The sequence below is a fragment of the Argopecten irradians genome, chromosome 10 (assembly GCF_041381155.1).
Source record: "Argopecten irradians isolate NY chromosome 10, Ai_NY, whole genome shotgun sequence".
Taxonomy (NCBI): domain Eukaryota; kingdom Metazoa; phylum Mollusca; class Bivalvia; order Pectinida; family Pectinidae; genus Argopecten; species Argopecten irradians.
In genome coordinates, this window is record NC_091143.1 from 7,032,941 (window position 1) to 7,058,882 (window position 25,942).

A 25,942-nucleotide genomic window follows, 5' to 3' on the forward strand; every position below is an offset into this window, starting at 1 on the left:
TAATGAAATTTATTGAGAAATGAACCCTTGAATATCGATTATGTGTTTTTCAAAATGCATGGAATATTAATGACGAAAATCTTGACTAAATAATACTTCTGGTAGGATCCACGGTTTGTAAGTAGGTTATTTTTTTCGCAAAAAAACACTGCAAGCGCAGATTTTTGTGTAGACTCGATTGTGATATAATGTTCAATAATAAAACCTTAATCTAAGCTCATACTTACCACTTACTGTAATTGTTTTACACTATGAGCATACATTTTTAACGGCGTGATTTTCAGTAATGATAGTTTTATGAAGTAATAATAACCTGGAATTACCATGATTTGTGTTTTTCCATCATAAAATTTCATCAATATCATATTAACAATGTTTTGCACATTTTGTTACACTATGTGATCTAATTTGCTAATTTGCATATAGATGAGCTGAACGAGACCAATTAGCCTGTACTAAAGAGAAAGTCAAAGTGCACATGTCTACGTAATTACTTCCCACGGACCACACTCAAAAACAGGATGACTTTTCATATAGAAACACGACAGGGGAGGAGTGTGACTTGGGCAGTCGTGGTCATTACTATGGTCATAGTTACACTTACCACTGCAGTGGTCATCTTAACACTGACCATTGGAATTAAAACACAGGTATGTATATCCTATATGTCTTAAACTGCAGACGGAGATCTTAAAAATGTCGTTTTGTGAAGTCAATAAGAATACAAAAATCAGTCATAAATTAATAAAACTAAAAAAGTATGTCACTCAAAGCGAAAAATCTCATACATTGAAAACATTCAGTAATCTTATTAATAATTTATGACTTAGCTTAGTATCATATAAGCTTGATTTGTATATTTTTTTGCTTAAGAGTGTCTCTTGAAAGACATTCAAACACATACCATTGTTTTGAGTGTTTACAATTAACACCAAAGTGGGTAATGCACATGAATCATGACCATGTAAATCTTCATATGTCGTCATCAGCAGGGTTATTTAGGTCAGTAGCGATGATATATAACATATAAGTCTATAGAAATATACCACAAGATTTTCCTGACGTATTTCGACGTCTGTATGTTTTCATTCCTAAACAGCATAATGTTCTATGTTCTATATCGCTTTACTTTCTAATTAAGTACTAATAAATTATACCAAAGGAAACATAGGATATAGTCTATACTGACTTGATGTAAAACAAACTTAAAATATATTTATTGTCCGGCTATAAATATGTTTAAATCAAATAAAGTATTTTTGAATTACTCATTGCTTCAGGAATATTGTCGTTTTTCATGTGCATTGTATTGTGAAATATCAAGTTCCGGTTCAAGAACATATTGATTATTCACAATCTTAAAGCAAGGCTCTTTATGATCAAGATATAGACCGACATAGATAGGCCAAATCTGGATCAAGTGAAATCTAAAATAAGAATCTGCTGGCGAACACGAAAGCATTAGGCATATCTAGAAACATTTTGAAATAGCTTTAATGAATGTATATAAACAGTTTCAAAATGTATCTCCACCTGTGATTATTTATTTCTGACTTCTAAGTAATCCATAAAAAATTTTCTCATTCTGTACTTAACGTCGTCATTATAATTTTGTTATTTTATCAGCAATTTGTTTCTAGTTTTGTGAGGTATCGACTGCAATAAGTAACGTAATGAAACATATCTCAAAGGAAAAAAATCATATCATATTAAAATTTACTTCCAATATGTTTCAATGCTATTCTGTTAAAATTGAAATATGCAATTAGGAAGCTCCGTGAATATTTAGTTTAAACTTCCAGTACTATCATATTTAAATGTCATATGCCACAATATGAAATTCTACATACTAACCATTGGTTGAAAATATCGAGTCAATATATCATATTTATTCACAATGACGTCACAGTATTTGTTTTTATCACTATCAGGATGTTACCATGGATACGGATAACGACCCTGACCTTGGGTTTGTGATGTACCACGGTCTGGTTACTTCAGTGTCACAACGAAGAATGGATACATCATTGGTAAGGTGCCAATTATTAATTATAGCTTCATTTAGATATTGGAAAAATACCATTCATTTATAAAATGTGGGGATATATTACAGCATCTAGATATCAAAGGCCCACTACCTTTAAAAAACTGCTTAACATTTTAAAAAAGGGAATGCAATACGAGATCGATAATTTTGTAGAGTCGCAAAAATGATTAAAATACCCTTAATACTACACTCATTATCATCTTATGAAAAAATAATTAATTAACGCGGGTCGTCTTATGTCATTCTTAATACCGCGCGGTAATTGACTATCACTGCGCCAGATGGCAAAACAGTGAAATGAATCCCCTCAGTTAGCATATGTTACGCATGAAATCTTGCGTATATTTGATGGTGTTATTACCCCATGTTAAGCCATCGATATGTATTTTCTGATGTTTTTAACGTTTTTAAGAAATCTTTTTTTTAATTTGGCTTCTGAAAGGTAGTGAGCCTTTAAAATGAGTTGGTTTGAATAGTAGTGCCTACTCTCGATGACTTTGCTTGGTGGGACTGTAGGACATTACAAAGATGGATGTGGAACTGATCGTGCCAATTTACTATTTGTGACATTGAATATTAACATATTAGCTTACTACACTATCAACTTGTCACAGCTGAATTTCTTATCAATACTGGGGTTTAAAACTCATTGTTTTCTCCAAGATTTTGATTCAACATTGAAAGACACCAAATACACACGAAAACATACCAACTTGATAAGAAATATGTTAAACACTAACCAATTTAACAAGTTATCGTATACTGTTGACCAATGAAACGAGACAATTCACTGACTCATCGACTTGAATTAAAGACAAGAAAGACAAATAAATAAAGATACAAATGAATACAGATATAATATAAACAAAACTCAATAAAAATTTGTATGGAAATCGCAAAAAACATCATTAGATATAAACCCATTTCCTAACAAATAGGAGATGTAAGTAACTATAATATGTGAAATATGTTAAATATCTACTGAATACATGTTATACTTTAATTTGTATAATCTCTGGCTAGGAGAGTCTGTTGCCCAATCGTATTGATTTATTCAATAGAATCTGTTGAAATGAAAAAATAATATGTGTATATTTTAATATAGGACCCCCAATAAATACCGAGTAGTTTGTTCTGTTACTATGACTCGTTCTACATTTTAACAGGAGACACTTGACGAGGAATGGATTGACGACAATATCGATGAAATGAAAGATGATTTATTGGCTGAAGACCGGGATGAGAATGAAGTAAGTATTTATTGCGAAACATATATGGTGATGTGTACTTGTATTTCATCAATAATCTTGTTCTTCATAATGGTTCCAAAATTTTTGAATATCGTGATATACTGTATTTCGTTACCTGAGATATGTTTTAAAAAACAAGACATAAAACGTTAGTGTATCTAAACAAAAACGTGTGAGTTAACGCCTACGTGGAGACTCTGTCATACTCCCGCACTTCCGATAGGACTGATAACTACTTCCTGTAGTATGACGCATGACCTATGGAGTAAGTTCCCCATGGTTACAGCACATGAATACAAAATAGCTTTTTATACATTTTATATAGCGTCGAACTTGGATTATTGCATGATTCGAGTCAAACTACCTGATAATGAAGTGTTTAGTTGGAACCATTACTCTGATGTATACTTACGTACGTAAGTTTAGATTGGTTATTAGAGAATAGCAAACAGTATTTCTGTTATATTAAAGGATGATGCGAATGACCATGACGACGATGATGATTCTATCAGTGGAAGTTCTCGTGTCAAGAGATTTCTCCTGAACAAACCCAATAAACTGTGGCCGAAATGTGTGATACCATACACACTAGATATGACAACACTGAGTACGGCATGTTTTATTCTCTCCTTCACCTACACATCTATTGCTTTGAGAAGTTGATTTGATTTAGTGTTCAGGTTAATATTCTCCTTATGGTTTAAAGCATCTCGAATAAAATAAAACACTGTGAAGGTCTATTGCATTATAAATCTTAAACATAACAAACATTTTTGTAAATCAAAATGCAATATTCTTTTACACAATTTTAAAATTCAAGTTGTTTCAAGTTTAAACGGGAAATGGTACCGTTTAAATCTTACTATTTTTTCTTGTAATGATTTTTTAGCTTTTACTCCCAGCCCCGGGACATGGTCAAGTGACCAGCCAGAGTCGGTAATGGCGATGTGACGAGAATACTGTTCTGGCTTCCGGTTTGTCCCCTGGACCCCGACCACAGGGGCTGTTTCTTAGTTTAGGCCACCGAAAACCACCTCAACTATCGGCATGCATTTCAGGGTGATTGTCATTTCTCTGATTTAAACAGAAATCATTCGGCCTCCTTCTTGGAAAATTTTCAAAGAATCTATAATGTTAATAATTTGAATTTACGTAAATGATGAATATAAGTTATTAGATTTAAGGAAACCTACGGTAACAGATAAGTTTTAAGAGCAGACATTCGGATTATAGTTACTCAACTATATTATGTAAGCTTCACTATTGGAATATTATTCTTTAGAGGAAGTATCTGAATAATGGCAATATCATCCTAATTTACTATTTTTAAACAAAATTAGTTTGAATTTTCTCATAAAGCTTGGGCGTACACAGCGATATTCAGAATTTTAATGAAAGATTTTGAGATGCAATGTGATTGTAAATACCAACCTCTTAATATACAAGTTCCTCGTTGTCCTCTCCCACGTTGGCTATGGATCGGCTATGGGGGCACGAGGGGGGTCAGAAACATCCTCCTGCTGCCTAGGACGTAAGTATGTTTTGTGACAGTTATTGATTGATGTAAAAAAATATATACATGTAGATTAAGAGTGGTTTAGGCCAAAGATTTGAATAATTCATAATTAGCAGAAATTTCGTAATTACTATACTTTGCAGATGATGGTATAGAAAACATTGGAAGTGTATCACTTGATAGTAAAATGTAAACCAATATGAATACATTTCACTAAGTAATCGATACGATGGAATTTTTATAACAAATTGTTAAAGTCACAAGTATCATGTTGGGACATACGACAGCAATAGAGCTTGGTATTTTCACTGTTTAATCGCAATGTAAGATGAAATACTAAACATGCGTTTTCATCCTAAGGATATTGATAACAGACATAAGCATCTTTTTATCTTACAGAAAGCGTGTGTACATGAGATCGGACACGCACTTGGTTTCAGTCACGAGCAGCAGAATCCATATCGGGATGATTACATCCGAATTAACTACGAAAACATCAAACCAGGTATTCATCACTTTGTTGATAGTTACTCCATAAAACTCAAACCAGGTAGGAAAACATCATACCAGGTAGTCATCACTTTGTGTGATAGTTACTCCGTAAACATCAAATTAGGTAGTCATCACTTTGTGTGACAGTTAATCCCAAAAACATCAAACCAGGTAGTCATCACTTTGTGTGTGTTACTCCACAAAACATCATACCAGTAGTCATAACTTTGTGTACGTTACTCCAACAACGTAGTCATACGTGTGACAACTCCATAAAACATCATACCAGGTAGTCATCACTTTGTGTGACAGTTACTCCAAAAACATCATACAAGGTAGTCATCATTTGTGTGACAGTTTCTCCATAAAACATCATACAAGGAGTCATCACTTTGTGTGACAGTTACTCCCGAAACATCATACCAGGTAGTCATCACTTTGTGTGACAGTTACTCCATAAAACATCATACCAGGTAGTCATCACTTTGTGTGACAGTTACTCCATAAAACATCATACCAGGTAGTCATCACTTTGTGTGACAGTTTCTCCATAAAACATCATACCAGGTAGTCATCACTTTGTGTGACAGTTACTCCATAAAACATCATACAAGGTAGTCATCACTTTGTGTGACAGTTTCTCCATAAAACATCATACAAGGTAGTCATCACTTTGTGTGACAGTTACTCCATAAAACTTCAAACCAGGTAGTCATCACTTTGTGTGACAGTTACTCCATAAAACTTCAAACAGGTAATCATCACTTTGTGTGACAGTTACTCCATAAAACATCATACAAGGTAGTCATCATTTTGTGTGACAGTTACTCCATAAAACATCATACCAGGTAATCATCACTTTGTGTGACAGTTACTCCATAAAACATCATACCAGGTAATCATCACTTTGTGTGACAGTTACTCCATAAAACATTATACCAGGTAATCATCACTTTGTGTGACAGTTACTCCATAAAACATTATACCAGGTAGTCATCACTTTGTGTGACAGTTACTCCATAAAACTTCAAACCAGGTAATCATCACTTTGTGTGACAGTTACTCCATAAAACATCATACAGGTAGTGATCACTTTGTGTGACAGTTACTCCATAAAACTTTAAACCAGGTAGTCATCACTTTGTGTGACAGTTACTCCATAAAACATCATACCAGGTAGTCATCACTTTGTGTGACAGTTACTCCATAAAAACAGTCATACACAGTGTACTCCATAAAACATTATCACTTTGTGTGACAGTTACTCCATAAAACTTCATACCAGGTAGTCATCACTTTGTGTGACAGTTACTCCATAAAACTTTAATACAAGGTAGTCATCATTTTATGTGACAGTTACTTCCGAACACATCATACCAGGTATTCATCACGTTGTGTGACAGTTACTCCATAAAACATCAAACCAGGTAATCATCACTTTGTGTGACAGTTACTCCATAAAACATTATACCAGGTAGTCATCACTTTGTGTGACAGTTACTCCCATAAAACATCATACCAGGTAGTCATCACTTTGTGTGAGTACAGTTACTCCATAAAACATCATACCAGGTAGTCATCACTTTGTGTGACAGTTACTCCATAAAACATCATACCAGGTAGTCATCACTTTGTGTGACAGTTACTCCATAAAACATCAAACCAGGTAGTCATCACTTTGTGTGATAGTTACAGTACTCCCGTAAACATCAAATTAGGTAGTCATCACTTTGTGTGACAGTTAATCCCAAAAACATCAAACCAGGTAGTCATCACTTTGTGTGACAGTTACTCCACAAAACATCATACCAGGTAGTCATAACTTTGTGTGACAGTTACTCCCGAAAACATCATACCAGGTAGTCATAACTTTGTGTGACAGTTACTCCATAAAAAACATCATACCAGGTAGTCATCACTTTGTGTGACAGTTACTCCATAAAACATCATACCAGGTAGTCATCACTTTGTGTGACAGTTACTCCATAAAACATCATATTCCAGGTAGTCATCACTTTGTGTGACAGTTTCTCCCATAAAACATCAAAGGTAGTCATCACTTTGTGTGACAATTACTCCATAAAACTTCAAACCAGTTAGTCACTTTGTGTGACAGTTACTCCATAAAACTTCAAAACCAGGTAATCATCACTTTGTGTGACAGTTACTCCATAAAAACATCATACAAGGTAGTCATCACTTTTGTGTGTCAGTTACTCCATAAAACATTTCAATACAGGTAGTCATCACTTTGTGTGACAGTTTACTCCATAAAACATCATTACCAGGTAGTCATCACTTTGTGTGACAGTTTACTCCATAAAACATTCATACAAGGTAGTCATCACTTTGTGTGACAGTTACTCCATAAAACTTCATACCAGGTAGTCATCACTTTGTGTGACAGTTACTCCATAAAAACTTCATACCAGGTAAGTCATCACTTTGTTGTGACAGTTTACTCCATAAAACTTTCATACCAGGTAGTCATCATTTTGTGTGACAGTTACTCCATAAAAAATCATACCAGGTAATCATCACTTTTTGTGTGACAGTTACTCCATAAAAACATCATACCAGGTAAGGTCATTCACTTTGTGTGACAGTTACTCCATAAAACATTATACCAGGTAATCATCACTTTGTGTGACAGTTACTCCATAAAACATTATACCAGGTAGTCATCACTTTGTGTGACAGTTACTCCATAAAAAACATCAATACCAGGTAATCATCACTTTGTGTGACAGTTACTCCATAAAAACATCATACTAGAGGTAGTCATCATTTTTGTGTTGACAGTTACTTCCATAAAACATTCAATACCAGGTAGTCTTCATCACTTTGTGTGACAGTTACTCCATAAAACATCAAACAGGTAATCATCACTTTGTGTGACAGTTACTCCGTAAAAACATTCTATACAAGGTAGTCATCGATACTTTGTGTGACAGTTACTCCGATAAAACATCATACCAGGTAGTCATCACTTTGTGTGACAGTTACTCCCGAAACACATCATACCAGGTAGTCATAACTTTGTGTGACAGTTACTCTATAAAACATCACACCAGGTAGTCATCACTTTGTGTGACAGTTACTCCATTAAAAACATTAAACAGGTAGTCATCACTTTGTGTGACATGTTACTCCATAAAACATCATACCAGGTAGTCATCACTATTTGTGTGACAAGTAACTCCATAAAACTTAAAAACCAAGGTAGTCATCACTTTGTGTGACAGTTACTCCATAAAAACATCATACCATGGTAGTCATCACTTTGTGTGTGGACAGTTACTTCCGATAAAACATCCATACCAGGTAATCATCACTTTGTGTGACAGTTACTCCATAAAAACATTATCAGGTAGTACATCACTTTGTGTGGGACAGTTACTCCATATAAAACTTCAAACCAGGTAATCATCACTTTGTGTGACAGTTACTCCATAAAACATCATACCAGGTAGTCATCACTTTTGTGTGACAGTTACTCCCGAAACACATCATACCAGGTATTCATCACGTTGTGTGACAGTTACTCCATAAAACATATAACCAGGTAGTAATCATCACTTTGTGTGTTAACCAGTTACATCTATACCAGGTAGTCAACTTTGTGTGACAGTTACTCCGAACACATCATACCAGGTATCATAGTCATCACTTTGCCATCACTTTGTGTGACAGTTTACTCCATACAACATCAATACCAGGATAGTCATCATTTGTGTGACAGTTACTCCATAAATCTATCATACAAGGTCCTAGTGTTCACTTTGTGTGACAGTTACATCCATAAAACTTTAAACCAGGTAGTCATCCACTTTGTGTGACAGTTACTCCATAAAACATCATACCAGGTAGTCATCATCTCGTGTCGACAGTTACTCCATTAAATACATACATACCAGGTAATTCATCACTTTGTGTGGACAGTTCTCTCATAACACATCATTCCACCAGGTAGTTATCACTTTGTGTGTTATAGTTAATCCCATGTTACTTCTACCATAATCACTTTGTGTGACAATTACTCCATAAAACTTTAAACCCAGGTATTCATCACTTTGTGTGGTCAGTTACTCTCCATCAAAAAAATCATACAAGGTATTCATCATTTTGTGTGACAGTTTACTTATAAAACATATACAGGTAGTCATCACTTTGTTGTGACAGTTACTCCATAATCATTCAACATTAATACCCAGGTAGTTATCACTTTGTGTGACAGTTACTCCATAAAATCATTATAAACAGGTAGTTCATCACTTTGTGTGTGACAGTTACTCCATAAAACTTCAAACCAGGTAGTCATCACTTTGTGTGACAGTTACTCCCGAAACTTCAAACCAGGTAGTCATCACTTTTTGTGACAGTTACTCCATAAAACATCATACCAGGTAGTCATCACTTTGTGTGACAGTTACTCCATAAAAACATCAAACCAGGTAGTCTTCATTTTGTGTGTCAGTTACTCTATAAAACTATCATACCAGGTAAGTCATCACTTTGTGTGACAGTTACTCCCGAAAACACATTCATACCAGGTAGTCATCACTTTTGTGTGGACAGTTGTTACTCCATAAAACATCATACAAGGTAGTCATCACTTTGTGTGAACAGGTACTCATTTAAACCAGGGTAGTGATCACTTTGTTGTGACAGTTACCCCCATATACACAGACCAGGGTGAAGCCAGTTCATTTGTGTGGACAGTTACTCCATAAAACATCATACCAGGTAGTCATCAATTTGTGTGACTGTTACTCCAGAAAACATCATACCAGGTAAGTTCATCACTTTGTGTGACAGGTTACTCCATAAACACATCATATACCAGGTAGTTCATCACTTTGTGTGACAGTTACTCCATAAAACATCATACCAGGTAGTCAATCACTTTGTGGACAGTTACTCCATAAAACTTCAAAACCAGGTAGGTCATCAATTTTGTTGACAGTTTACTCCATAAAACATTCATACCAGGTAGTCATCACTTTGTGTGACAGTTACTCCCATAAAACTTTATACCAGGTAGTCATCACTTTGTGTGACAGTTACTCCATAAACATTCATACCAGGTAGTCATCACTTTTGTGTGACAGTTACTCCATAAAACACATACCAGGTAGTCATACTATTGTGTGACTAGTTACATCCATCTGACAAAACTTCAATACCAGGTAGTCAATCACTTTGTGTGGACAGTTACTCCATAACACTTTCAATACCAGGTTAGTCATCACTTCGTGTGACAGTTACATTCCTTAAACATCATACCAGGTAATCAATCACTTCTGGTGTGACAGTTATGCCATTAAAACATCAAACCAGGTACATCATTTTGTCTGTATGTCAGTTACTCCATAAAACATAATTCCAGGTTAGTCATCACTTTGTGTGACAGTTACTCCCGAACACATGCCAATACCAGGTAGTCATCACTGTTGTGTGACAGTTGACTCCATAAAACACATCATACAAGGTAAGTCATCACTTTGTGTGTCCAGTTAATCCAATTCATAACTTTTAAACCAGGTACAGTGATCACTTCTGTGTGACAGTTACTCCAACATAAACACCATACCAGGTACAGTGATCACTTCTGGTGTGACAGTACACATGCACTACCAGTGTACAATGTTTTCTGGTCTGACATACACATAAACAGGTACCAGGTACATTTTTTCTGGTCTGTGACATTACACTAAAACATCATACCAGGTACAATGTGTTTTCTGGTCTGACAGTTACATCAACATCATACCAGGTACAATGTTTTGTGACAGGTACTTCAACACATCAAGGTACCAGGTACAATGTTTTCTGGTCTGACACTCTGACAATACAGGTACAATGTTTTCTGGTTGACATAAACACATCAATACCAGGTACAATGTTTTTTCTGGTGTGACAGTTACTCCATAAACACATTCCAATACCAGGTACAATGTTTTCTGGTCTGACACGACATAAACCATCAATGTTTTCTGTCTGACCAGCCAGTACAATGTTTTTGTGTCTGGTCTGACAACACACCATAAAATCATACCAGGTAGGTAGACATTTTTTTTGTGACAGTTACTCCACGAAAACATCAATACCAGGTAGTCATCACACTTTGTGTACAATGTTTTCTGGTCTGACATAAAACTGGTTTTCTGGTACAAGAACACATCAATACCAGTGTACAATGTTTTCTGGTCTGACATCACACAGCAGGTACCAGTACAATGTTTTCTGGTTGACTCCACAAAACATCAATACCAGGTACAATGTTTTCTGGTCATGACACTCCATACAGTACATACCAGGTTTCTGGTCACATCACACTGCCATTTTACAATGTTTTTGGTGACAGTTTACTCCATACCAGGTACAATGTTTTCTGGTCTGACATCATACACATGTGACCAGGTACAATGTTTTCTGGTACTGACAAACACATCAATACCAGGTACAATGTTTTCTGGTCTGACATAAACACATCAATACCAGGTACATTTTTGGTTTTACTACAATGTTTTCTGGTGACTGACAAACATCATATACCAGGTACATCATGTTTTCTTGTGTGACAGTTACACTGCAATACCAACAATGTTTTCATGGTCTGACATACACATCAATACCAGGTAGTACAATGTTTTCTGGTCTGACGACACATCATACCAGTACATCTGTTTTCTGGTGACATCATTACACCCATGTAGGTACATATTTCAGGTACTGACACATCATTTCCAGGTACATGTTTCCATGACAACACACAATACCAGTACTCATGTTTTCTGTGTGACAGTTGACATCAAACACATACCAGGTACACATATCATCACTCAGGTATACTTGTGTTTTTCTGTTGACGATAAACATCACATACCAGGTACAATGTTTTCTGTCTGACAAGTTACTCCATAAACATATCATACCAGGTACCAGTCAAATCTTTTTCTGGTTGACATCCACACATAAAACCAGTGACCAGGTACAATGTTTTCTGTCTGACAGTTACACCATAAACACATCAATACCAGGTGACATTGACATCATCATGTTTTTTTGTGGTTACTGACATAAAACACACATCATACCAGGTACAATGTTTTCTGGTGACATAACACACCAGTACAATGTTTTCTGGTCTGACAACACATCAATACCAGGTACATCATTGTTTTCTGGTCTGACATGACACACACATCATACATGTTTTCAGGTAGACATCACTCAAGTTTACTGGTTTTCTGGTCTGACATAAACATCAATACCAGGTACAATGTTTTTGTGGTTACTGACGACACATCAATACCAGGTAGTAATCAATGTTTTCTGTGTCAGTTACATAACACATACATAGGTACCAGGTACAATTTTTCTGGTGACAGTTACACTCCATACCAGTACAACCAGGTACATAACATCACAATACTTTGTGTGACAATGTTTTACTTGACAAAAACATCATACCAGGTACCATGTTTTCTGGTCTGACACTTGTTTTTGGGTCTGACATACAACACATCAGGTACCAGGTACAATGTTTTTTCTGTGTGACAGTTGACATACACTGCCATACCAGGTACAATGTTTTCTGGGTCTGACGAACACATCAATACCAGGTACAATGTTTTGTTGTGTGGTTACATTTATTCACTGAAACACATCATACCAGGTACAATGTTTTCTGGTCTGACAACACACATACCAGGTACAATGTTTTCTGGTCTGACATACATACCAGGTACCATCAATTTGTTTTCTGTTTCAACGAACACATCAATACCAGGTACATACATTTTCTGTGTGACAACACCTGGTGTACAAAACACATCATCCAGGTACATGTTGTGTGACAGTTATTCCATAAAACATCAATACCAGGTACAGTCATTGTTTTCTGTTGACATCGAACTTACTTGGTGACGAACACATCAATACCAGGTACAATGTTTTTGGTGTGACATTACTCACAAAACATCATACCAGGTACTCATCAATGTTTTCTGGTGTGACATACATTGACACATCAAGTAACATAACCAGGTACATCACTGTTTTCAGTGTTTTCTGGTCATAAAACACATCAGGTACCAGGTACAATGTTTTCTGGTGACATCGACACATAATACCAGTACTACAATGTTTTCTGTCTTGACAACACATCAATACCAGGTACCAGTACAATTTTTGTCTGACATTACACATAAAACATGATACAGTACATGTTTTCTGGTCTGACAGTTACAACACACAATACCAGGTACAGTACAATGTTTTCTGGTTACTGACATAAACATCAATACCAGGTAGTACAATGTTTTCTGGTCTGACAGTTACTCCATACCAAACAATGTTACCAGGTGACATCACTTTTACAATACAATGTTTACTGGTGACTGACGAACACATCAATACCAGGTACAATGTCATTTCTTTGTGTGACAAACACATACCCAGTACACTGGTCTGACAACACATCAATACCAGGTACAATCAGTACTACAAACATACTACCAGGTACAAACATTCTGGTCTGACAAACACTTCAGGTGACCAGTACAATGTTTTTCTGTTGACATTACTGCCAATGACCAGGTACAAACTGTCATACACATCAATACCAGGTACATCATTTTTCTGTGTGACAAGTTTACATAAAACATCATACAGGTAGTCATCAGCTTTTGTCTGACAGTGACAAAACACAACTACAGGTAACCAACATGTTTTCTGGTGACTGACACACTGCAATACCATAACAGGTACAATGTTTTCTGGTGTGACATTGACACTGTGTACAGTACTCTGTTTTCTGGTCTGAACACATCATACTGCAGGTACATCACTTTGTTTTGACAGTTGACATAAAACATCATACAGGTAGTCAGTACAATTGTTTTCTGTTGACATAAAACATCAATACCAGGTACTTGTCACTTTTGTGACTGGTTACATGACGAACACATCAATACCAGGTACATCATGTTTTGACTGTTCTGACAAAACATCAATACCAGGTACAATGTACTTTTGTTTCTGTTGACAACAACACTCAATACCAGGTCTTTTTCTGGTCTGACAAAACACCATACCAGGTACAATGTTTTCTGTGTGACACATTACTACCAGGTAAAACAGTACAATGTTTTCTGGTTACATGACGAACACATCATACTTGTGTGACACTCTGTTTCTGGTCTTACGAACACATCAATACCAGGTACAATGTTTTCTGTGTGACATCAAGTTACACATCAATCATACCAGGTACATACAATGTTTTTTTCTGGTGACATAAACTGTCAATACCAGGTACTGTTTTTTTCTGTGACGAACACTGCCAAACACCAGTACAATGTTTTCTGGTACTGACACATCACTACCAGTACAATGTTTTCTGGTCTGACAAACACATCAATACCAGGTACATCATGTTTTGTGTGACACTGTTACTGCCATAAAACACACTCAACCAGGTACATGTTTTCTGTGACAACCAGGTACATCTACTGTTTTCTGGTCTGATAACACATCAATACCAGGTACAATGTTTTCTGGTCTGACAACACACATCAATACCAGGTACAATGTTTTCTGGTGACAACACCAGTAATGTCAATACCAGTACTATGTTTTTCTGTTACAACACACATCACTACCAGGTACAATGTGACAGTTACAAAACAATTTTTTTGTGGTGACATAAACACATGCCAGGTACAACTGTTTTCTGGTCTGACAACACACTGCAATACCAGGTACAATGTTTTCTGGTGACAGTTACTCCACAAACTTTTCTGGTGACAGTAGGTACAATACAATGTTTTCTTTCTGAATCCTGACACACACCATAAACATACCAGGTACAATGTTTTCTGGTGACAGAAGTACTACATAAAACAGTACAGGTGTTTTTGTGTGACAGTTACTCCATACATCAAACCAGTATATACACATTTTTCTGGTTCTGACAACACAACAGGTACCAGGTAGTACAATGTTTTCTGGTCTGACAACACAGGTACCAGTACAATGTTTTCTGGTACATCATCACTTTGGTGACAGTTTTCTGTCTACTGAAACATCAATACCAGGTAGTACATCACTTTTCTGGTTACTGACAAACACATCAATACCAGGTAGTCATCAATGTTTTTGGTCTGACAGTTACATCCATACCAAACACATTATGGTGACAGTCAGTACATTTTGTTGACTGTTGACATATTTTCTGGTCTGAAACACAGGTCATACCAGTAGTTTTCTGGTTGACAGAACACTTTACAGGTGACAATGTTTTACTGACATACACATCAATACCAGGTACTCATGTGTTTCTGGTAAAACACACATACTACCAGGTACAATGTTTTCTGGTTACTCATAAAACACATCATACCAGGTACAATCATGGTGACATTACGAACACATGTACCAGTACATGTGTTTTCTGTCTGACATCCAACACATCATAGGTACCAGGTACAATCATACACTTTTGTGTTTCCAGGTACCATCTGACGAACATCAACAACTACAAACAGGTACCAGTACTTGTTTTCTGGTCTGACATAAAACATCAGTACATACCAGGTAGTACATCACTTCTGTGTGACATTACACATCAATACCAGGTACAATCACTTTGTGTCTGAGTTACTCCCGAACACATCAATACCAGGTAGTCATCATTTACTTTTCTGGTCTGACAATTACATAAAATACATCAATGTTTTCTGGGTAGTCATCACAATTGTTTTCAGTCTGACAACACAACATCAGGTACACTGCCAAGGTATGACCAGTACAATGTTTTCTGGTGTGACATTACAATCCATGACACAATAATGTTTTCTAGGTGATACCAGGTACATGTTTTGTGTTCAGTTACTCCATAAACACATCAATACCAGGTACAGTCACATGTTTTCTGACAGTTATGACAAAACATCATACCAGGTACAATGTTTTCTGTGTGTAATTGACATAAACACATCATACCAGGTAGTCATCATGTTTTTCATGTCAGTACATGACTTCTGTACACATGCAAACAATACCAGGTAGTCAATGTTTTTGTGTGACAGTTACACACCAATAAACACATGACAGGTACATACATGTTTTTCTGGTTACTGACAACAACACTACATACCAGGTAGTCATGTTTTCTGGTGTGACGTTATTGAACATTACATCAATACCAGGTACAATGTTTTCTGGTACAAACACATCCTACCAGGTACAATGTTTTCTGGTCTGATCACCAGGTGTACAGTTGTTTTCTGGTCTGACAACACATCCAATACCAGGTACAATGTTTTCTGGTGTGACGAACACAGTCAACACTCAGGTACAACAATGTTTTCTGGTCTGACGTCACACTTTGTGTGACCAGTGTACAGTTTTCTGGTCTGACAACAACCATAAGGTACATACATCACTGACCAAGTAATGACCAGTACTCAATGTTTGTGTCTGTGACATAACACTTTAATACCAGGTACATCATTTTTCTGGTCTGACGAAACACATCATACCAGTACAATGTTTTCTGTGTCAGGTACCAGTACAATTTTCTGGTTCCAACTCAAGGTGACCAGGTACATCATGTTTTGTGGTTGACTCCATAAACACAATACCAGGTAAACCAGTACACTTGTTTTCTGGTTGACTGATACAACAGGTACACCAGTACAATGTGTTTCTGGTTGACATCAACACATACCAGGTACAATGTTTTTGTTTTCTGGTCTGACATTACACATACAATACCAGGTACAATGTTTTCTGGTCTGACAACACTGCCAGGTACCAGGTACAATGTTTTCTGGTGACATGACGAAACACATCATCAATACCAGGTACAGGTACACACACTTTGTTTTCTGTTTTCTGGTCTAAACACATCACCAGTACAATTTCAATGTTTTCTGGTCTGACGAACATCACACTACCAGGTACCAATGTACAATGACAGTGGTCTGACAAACATCAATACCAGGTACAATGTTTTCTGTGTGACATTACTACCATACCAGTACAATGTTTTCTGGTGACAAACACATTACAGGTACAATGTTTTCTGGTTGACATACATCAATACCAGGTATCAATGTTTTCTGGTCTGACAAACAGGTAATACCAGTACAATCATTTTGTGTGTGACAATGTTTTCTGGTACGAACACATCATACAGGTACCAGGTACTACATAACTTTGTCAGGTACAATGTTGGTCTGGTACAAACACATCAATACCAGGTACATCATTTTTGACAGTTACTCAACACATCAATACCAGGTACATCATGTTTTCTGTCTGATGTGACAGTTACTCCCACATCATACCAGGTACAATGTTTTTCTGGTCTGACATAACACATCAATACCAGGTACAATGTTTTCTGTCAGTTACTCCATACACATCAATACCAGGTAGTGACATACTTTTGTTTTCTGGTTACTCCACAAACCATACATAGGTACACCAGGTACATTTGTTTTCTGTGACAGTTAGTGACACACAAAACATACCAGTACTATTGTTTTCTGGTCATGACTCACAGCCAATACCAGGTACAATGTTTTCTGGTCTAAAACACATCAATACCAGGTACAATGTTTTCTGGTGTGACAGTTACACTCAATACCAGTACAATGTTTTTCTGGTACTTACACACAGGTGAATACTGTGTGACAATGTTTTCTTCTGGTCTGAAACACATCAATACCAGGTACAATGTTTTGTGGGTGACATAACACACAATGGAGGTACATACTATGTTTTGTGTGACATGACACTTTGTGTCATACCAGGTACAATGTTTTCTGGTCTGACAACACCAAAACCAGGTACCAGGTACAATGTTTTCTGGTCTGACAAACACACACCATACCATACAATGTTTTCTGGTCATAAACACATCAATACCAGTACAATGTTTTCTGGTCTGACATACGACATCAATACCAGGTACATGTTTTCTGGTCTGACAACACATCACAACCAGGTACAATGTTTTCTGGTCTGACTCCAACACAAACAATACCAGGTACAATGTTTTTCTGTCTGACAACACATCAGTGACAATGTTTTCTGGTCTGACAAACACATCAATACCAGTACACATGTTTTTTGGTCTGACAACACACCAATACCAGGTACAATGTTTTCTGTGTCTGACAGTTACCAGTACAATCTGGTCTGACGAACACATCATACCAGGTACAATGTTTTCTGGTTGACTCCATAAACACTGCATACAGGTACCATATCAATTTTTCTGGTCTGACAGTTACACATCCATACCAGGTACAATGTTTTCTGGTCTGACAACACATATATACCAGGTACATCATTGTTTTCTGGTTGACATAAACACAATACCAGGTACATCATTTGTTTTCTGGTTACTCCATAAAACACATCAATACCAGGTACAATGTTTTCTGTTGTCATTGACATCAGAACCATACATACCAGGTACAATCATACTTTGTCTGTTACAACACATCATACACCAGGTACAATGTTTTCATGGTCTGACAAAACATAATACATGTTTTCTGGTGTGACATACAATGTTACACATAAAACATCATACCAGGTACAATGTTTTGACATGTTACTCTGGTGACATAAAACATCAATACCAGGTACCATGTTTTCTGTGTCAGTGACATAAACACATCCATACCAGGTACATGTTTTGTGGTCTGACAAAACACATCAATACCAGGTACCATACAATTTTTTCTGGTCTGACATAAAACATCAATACCAGGTACAATGTTTTCTGGTCAAGTAGACACTGCACATCATACCAGGTACAATGTTTTCTGGTCTGACACAAAAACACATAAATACCAGGTACAATGTTTTTCTGGTCTGACATTACACATAACAAGTACAATGTAATGTTTTCTGGTGTGACAATGTTATCCTGGTCTGACAAACACATCAACCAGACCAGGTACAATGTTTTTTGGTCTACAACCATACAAACACATCATACCAGGTAGTCATCAATGTTTTCTGTTACTGACAAACACATATACAATACCAGGTACAATGTTTTCTGGTATGACGAAACACATCAATACCAGGTACAATGTTTTCTGGTCTGACAAACACAAGTATTACATTACTGTTTTCTGGTCTGACAAACATCAATACCAGGTACATACTTTTGTGACAGTTACATAAACACCAATACCAGGTACATGTTTTCTGGTCACATACCAGGTAGGTCACTATGTTTTCAGTTTGGTCTGACATTACTCCAGGTAAAACATCAGGTACCAGTACAATGTTTTGTGTGACATTACACACCATACCAGTTACAGGTGTTTTTGGTCTGACAGTTACTCCATAAAAATACCAGGTACTACAATGTTTTTGTGGTTGACATAACAGTTACTCCATCAAAACTTTATACCAGGTAAACACATACTTTGTGTACTGGTCTGACATGTAAAACATCATACCAGGTACATCATTTTTGTGACATTGAACACTGACAGTTATGTCATAAACACATCAATACCAGGTACATCAATTTTCTGTGACAGTTACTACTCCATAAAACATACCAGGTACATATACCAGGTAGTACATCAACACATTACCAGGTACAATGTTTTCTGGTCTGACAAAAACATCAATACCAGGTACAATCATTTTGTGACAGTACTCCACGAACACATGTTACAATGTTTTTGGTGACAACGACACTGCCAATCATACCAGTGTACAATGTTTTCCTGGTCTGACATTAACACACATCATACCAGGTACATCAAGTTTTCTGGTCTGACATGACACACTCAATACCAGGTACAATGTTTTCTGGTAACATCACACTGCAATACCAGTTACAATGTTTTCTGGTCAAACACACATTTGCCAGGTGACAATGTTTACTTACATTTGTTTTCTGGTGTGACACAAACACATCAATACCAGGTACAATGTTTTCTGGTCTGACAACACATGACAGTACTAATGTTTTCTGGTGAACACATCATCAAGGTACCATAAAACAATGTGTTTTCAGGTTGACATGTAAGGTACATCATACAGGTACAATGTTTTTGGTCTGACAAGTACACAATACCCAGGTACAAACAAAACCATACCAGGTACAATGTTTTCTGTGTCTGACGAACACACAATACAGGTACAATGTTTTCTGGTTACTGACAACACTTCAGGTACCATGTACAATGTTTTCTGGTCTGACAAACACATCATACCAGGTACAAGTTTTCTGGTCTGACGACACACATATACCAGTGTACAATGTTTTTGGTCTGACAAAACACATCATACCAGGTACAATGTTTTCTGTTGACATCGAACACATCATACCAGGTACTACAATGTTTTCTGGTGACAGTTACTACACATCATACCAGGTACACATGTTTTTGGTAGTATCAATGTTACAATGTTTTCTGTGTGACAGTTACTGACACAACCATCAATACCAGGTACAATGTTTTCTGGTCTGACAACACATCAATACCAGGTACAATGTTTTCTGGTCAAGTTACCAACACATCATACCAGGTAGACATCCACAATGTTTTCATTCATCTGTGTGACAAACACATAATACCAGGTACAAGTACTTTTTTGGTCTGGTTGACAAAACACATATACATACCACAGAGGTACAATGTTTTCTGGTCTGACGACACAAACATCATACCAGGTACATCATGTTTGTCTGGTTACATCCACAACACTGCCAAACCAGGTACATCATGTTTTGGTCTGTGACATTACTGACGAAACACATCAATACCAGGTACAATCATGTTTTTTGTCTGACATTTTACACCAAACCAGTACATTACAATGTTTTCTGGTCTGATACATCACTTTGTGTGACAGTACTCCATAAACAATGTTTTCTGGTCTGATACTACCAGGTAGTCATCATGTTTTCTGGTCTGACAACACACACATATAACAGGTAATGTTTTCTGGTCCCAGGTATCAATCAATGTTTGTGACTGTTCTCCACAAACACAATGCCATACCAGGTACAATGTTTTTGTGTCTGACAGTTACACTCATAATACACAGTACAATGTTTTCTGGTCTGACAACACATCAATACCAGGTACAATGTTTTCTGGTCTGACGAACATACTATCATACTTGTGTGTCAACACAGGTACCAGGTACATCATTTTTTGACTGGTACTGACGAAACATCAATACCAGGTAGTCAATGTTTTGTGACAGTCTCCATAAAACATCAATACAGGTACAATCATTTGTGTGGTTACTGACAAACACATCAATACCAGGTATACAATGTTTTCTGGTCTGACTCCATAAACACATCAATACCAGTACAATGTTTTCTGGTCTGACATAAACACATCAATACCAGGTGTAATGTTTTCTGGTCTGACGAAAACATCAATACCAGGTACAGGTAACAATTTTTTGGTCTGACGAACACATCAATACCAGGTACAACATTATGTTTTTGGTCTGACTCAAGAATTACATCAATACCAGGTACCAGTTTTCATCACTTTGTGTGGACAGTGTACTCCATAAAACATCAATACCAGGTAGTCATCACTTTGTGTGACAGTCAATACCAGGTACAATGAACACACCAATACCAGGTACATCATGTTTTCTGTGACAGTTACTCCATAAAACATCATACCAGGTACAACAATGTTTTCTGGTCTGACAAACACATCAATACCAGGTACAGGTATCATACCAGGTATTTTTCTGGTTGACGAACACATCAATACCAGGTACAATGTTTTGTGGTCTGACAACACTACATACACACAACACACCAGTGTACCAGGTACATGTTTTCTCAGGTCTGACAAACACATCAATACCAGGTACAATGTTTTCTGGTCAGTTTACTCCATAAAACGAACACAATACCAGGTATCAATTTGTGTTTCTGGTCTGACATCAAACCAGGTACAGGTCACAGGTACAATGTTTTCAGGTTACTGACAAAACATCAATACCAGGTACAATGTCATTTTTGTGTGACCTTACAAGTATTGTAAACATCATACCAGGTACAATGTTTTTCTGGTGACATTACGAAACACATCAATACCAGGTACAATGTTTTTTGTGTGACAGAACACTACCAGGTACAATGTACAGTTAATACAAGGTATTCACTTCTGTGTGGACACAGTTACAATGTTTTCTGGTCTGACGAAACACATCAATACCAGGTACAATGTTTTCTGGTGACAAACACTGTACAATGTTTTCTGGTGACAGTTACTCCCATAAAACATCAAATACCAGGTACAGTACAATGTTTTCTGTGTGACAAATTTTTCTCCATAAAATCACACCATACAATGTTTTCTGGTCTGACGAAAACATGCAACCAGGTACAATGTTTTCTGGTCTGACATAACACACTAATACCAGGTATACATGTTTTTGTGTTATCTGAAACACACATACCAGGTACACATCATACTTTGTGTACCAGTACAATTGTTTTCTGGTTGACAAACACAATGCCAGGTGACAACTGTTTTCTGGTCTGACATAAACACACATAATACCAGGTACAATGTTTTCTGGTGACACTACTCATAAAACATCAATACCAGGTACATCATGTTTTGTGTGACAGTTACTGACGAAAACATCAATACCAGGTACAATACAGTAAAACATCACCAGTACAATGTTTTTCTGACAGTTACTCCATAAAACATACAATACCAGGTACAATCACTTTGTTCTGTTGACATAAAACACATCATACCAGGTACAATGTTTTCTGGTTGACATAAACATCAATACCAGGTACCAGTACTCATTTTGTGTGACAGTTACTCATAAAACATCATACCAGGTACAATGTTTTCTGTGTTGACAACAACTCACATAAACATCATACCAGGGTCTACAATCAATTGTGGTACAATGTTACTTGTCTAGGTCTGACAAACACATCAATACCAGGTACAATGTGTTTTGTGTGACAGACTCATCAATACCAGGTACAATGTTTTTCTGGGTCTGACATCACACCAATACCAGGTACAATGTTTTTCTGGTCTGACATAACACCAATACCAGGTACAATGTTTTCTGGTCTGACAAACACACATCATACCAGGTACAAATGTTTTTCTGGGTCTGACATAACACACATCATACCAGTACAATGTTTTCTGGTCAAGGTAAACATACTGCATACAGGTAGTCAATGTTTTCTGACAGTTCTCAAAAACACCAATGTATACAGGTGGTATTGTTTTCTTGTGTTGACGAACACATCAATACCAGTACAATACCACATTCAAGGTACCAGTACATGTTTTCTGGTTGACAACACACCAATACCAGGTACATGTTTTCTGGTCTGACGAACACATCAATACCAGGTACACATGTTTTTTTGTGGTCTACTCACGAACACATCAATACCAGGTACAATGTTTTCTGGTTGTGACAGACAATAAACACATGTTTTGTTACTTTACCAGGTACATCACTGTTTTCTGACAGTTACTGGTCTGACATAACACATCAATACCAGGTACAATGTTTTTGACAGTTACTGACAGTAAACATCAATACCAGGTACAATGTTTGTGTGACAGTTACGAACACACATCATACCAGGTACAATGTTTTCTGGTTGACAACACATCAATGACAGTACTCCATTTTCTGGTCTGAAACACATCAATACCAGGTACAATGTTTTCTGGTGTGACAAACACACTCCAATACCAGGTACAATGTTTTTCTGGTAGTCATCACCAATGTGACAGTCAATACAGTACCAGGTACACATGTTTTCTGGTCTGACAACACACAATACAATACCAGGTACAATGTTTTTGTGACAGTCTGACAAAAACATCAATACCAGGTACATCATGTTTTCTGGTCTGACGAACACACCATACCAGTACAATGTTTTTTGTGTGACAGTTACTGACCATATCAATACCAGGTACAATGTTTTCTGGTCTGACGAACACATCAATACCAGGTACAATGTTTTCTGGTTACTGACCATAAAACATCATACCAGGTAGTCAATTACTTTGTGTGACAGTTACTGACAAAACATCAAACCAGGTACAATGTTTTTTGTGTGACAGTTACACACCACATGTTAACACATCAATACCAGGTACACATTTTTTCTGGTCTGACAAACACATCAATACCAGGTACAATTTGTGTGACAGTTGACAAAACATCACATACCAGGTAGTTTTCTGGTCTGACATAACACTACCAGGTACATACAATGTTTTTCTGGTTACTGACCAAACACATCAAACCAGGTAGTCATCAATGTTTTCTGGTGACGAACGACAGTTACTCCAGGTACAATGTTTTCTGGTCCAAACACATCATACCAGGTACAATGTTTTCTGGTCTGACGAAACTTTGTGTGACAGTTTTCTCCAAAAACATCATACCAGGTACATGTTTTTGTGTGACAGTTAACACACATCAATACCAGGTACAATGTTTTCTGGTCTGAAACAATACCAGGTACATCATGTGTGACAATTTACTGGTCATACGAACACAGTACAAGTTTCACTCATGACCACAGGTACCATACCAGGTACATGTTTTTGGTCTGAACATCACAACTTACACATACATATACCATGTTTTCTGGTTGTCTGACAATGTTACACATAAAACATTGTTCACATACCAGGTATCATCACACATGTTTTCTGTCTGACATGACATCAATACCAGGTACATAAACACATCAATACTTTGCGTACAATTTTTCTGGTCTGAAAACATCATACCAGGTAGTCAATGTTTTCTGACAGTTACTGACGAACACATCAATACCAGGTACAGACATAAAACATCAAACCAGGTAGTCATAATGTTTTCTGTGACTGACTCATCAATACCAGGTACAATTGACAAACACCATAAAACACATACAATGTTTTTGTGACTTTGTGTGACAGTTACTCCCATAAAACATCATACATACCACTGGGTAGTACAGGTCATGTTTTCTGTGTGACAAACACATCCAAAACATACAGGTGTACAATGTTTTACATCCGAACATCACTCATACCAGTGTACATCACTCAATGTTTTCTTTGTGTGATCACCAACGTTACAGGTACCTGGTCTGAAACTCCATAACCATATCAAGGTAGTCATCACTTTGTGTGACAGTTACCCATAAAACATCAATACCAGGTAGTCATCACTTTTTGTGTGACAGTTACTCCATAAAACATAATACCAGGTAGTCATCACTTTGTGTGACAGTTACTCCCGAAAAACATCATACCAGGTAGTCATCACTTTGTGTGACAGTTACTCCATAAAACATCATACCAGGTAGTCATCACTTTTGTGTGACAGTTACTCCATAAAACATAATACAAGGTAGTCATCACTTTGTGTGACAGTTACTCCATAAAACATAAACCAGGTAGTCATCACTTTTGTGTGACAGTTTACTCCATAAAACATCATACCAGGTAGTCATCACTTTGTGTGACAGTTACTCCCATAAAACATCATACCAGGTAGTCATCAATTTTGTGTGACAGTTACTCCATAAAACATCATAATACCATG

The 25,942-nt window shown here is 36.7% G+C and overlaps 1 protein-coding gene across 1 annotated transcript in view; it reads left to right on the top strand.

The window, feature by feature from the left end:
- The first annotated feature begins 430 nt into the window (after window positions 1-430).
- LOC138334060 (uncharacterized) overlaps window positions 431-25,942 on the top strand; it is a 47,802-nt gene continuing 22,290 nt past the window's right edge. Inside the window, exons 1-6 of the mRNA XM_069282775.1 lie at window positions 431-650; window positions 1,932-2,030; window positions 3,214-3,297; window positions 3,769-3,904; window positions 4,187-4,233; window positions 5,213-5,318. Coding sequence (XP_069138876.1) covers window positions 522-650; window positions 1,932-2,030; window positions 3,214-3,297; window positions 3,769-3,904; window positions 4,187-4,233; window positions 5,213-5,318 — 601 coding nt within the window. The 5' untranslated portion in view covers window positions 431-521. The remainder of the gene's footprint in view (window positions 651-1,931; window positions 2,031-3,213; window positions 3,298-3,768; window positions 3,905-4,186; window positions 4,234-5,212; window positions 5,319-25,942) is intronic.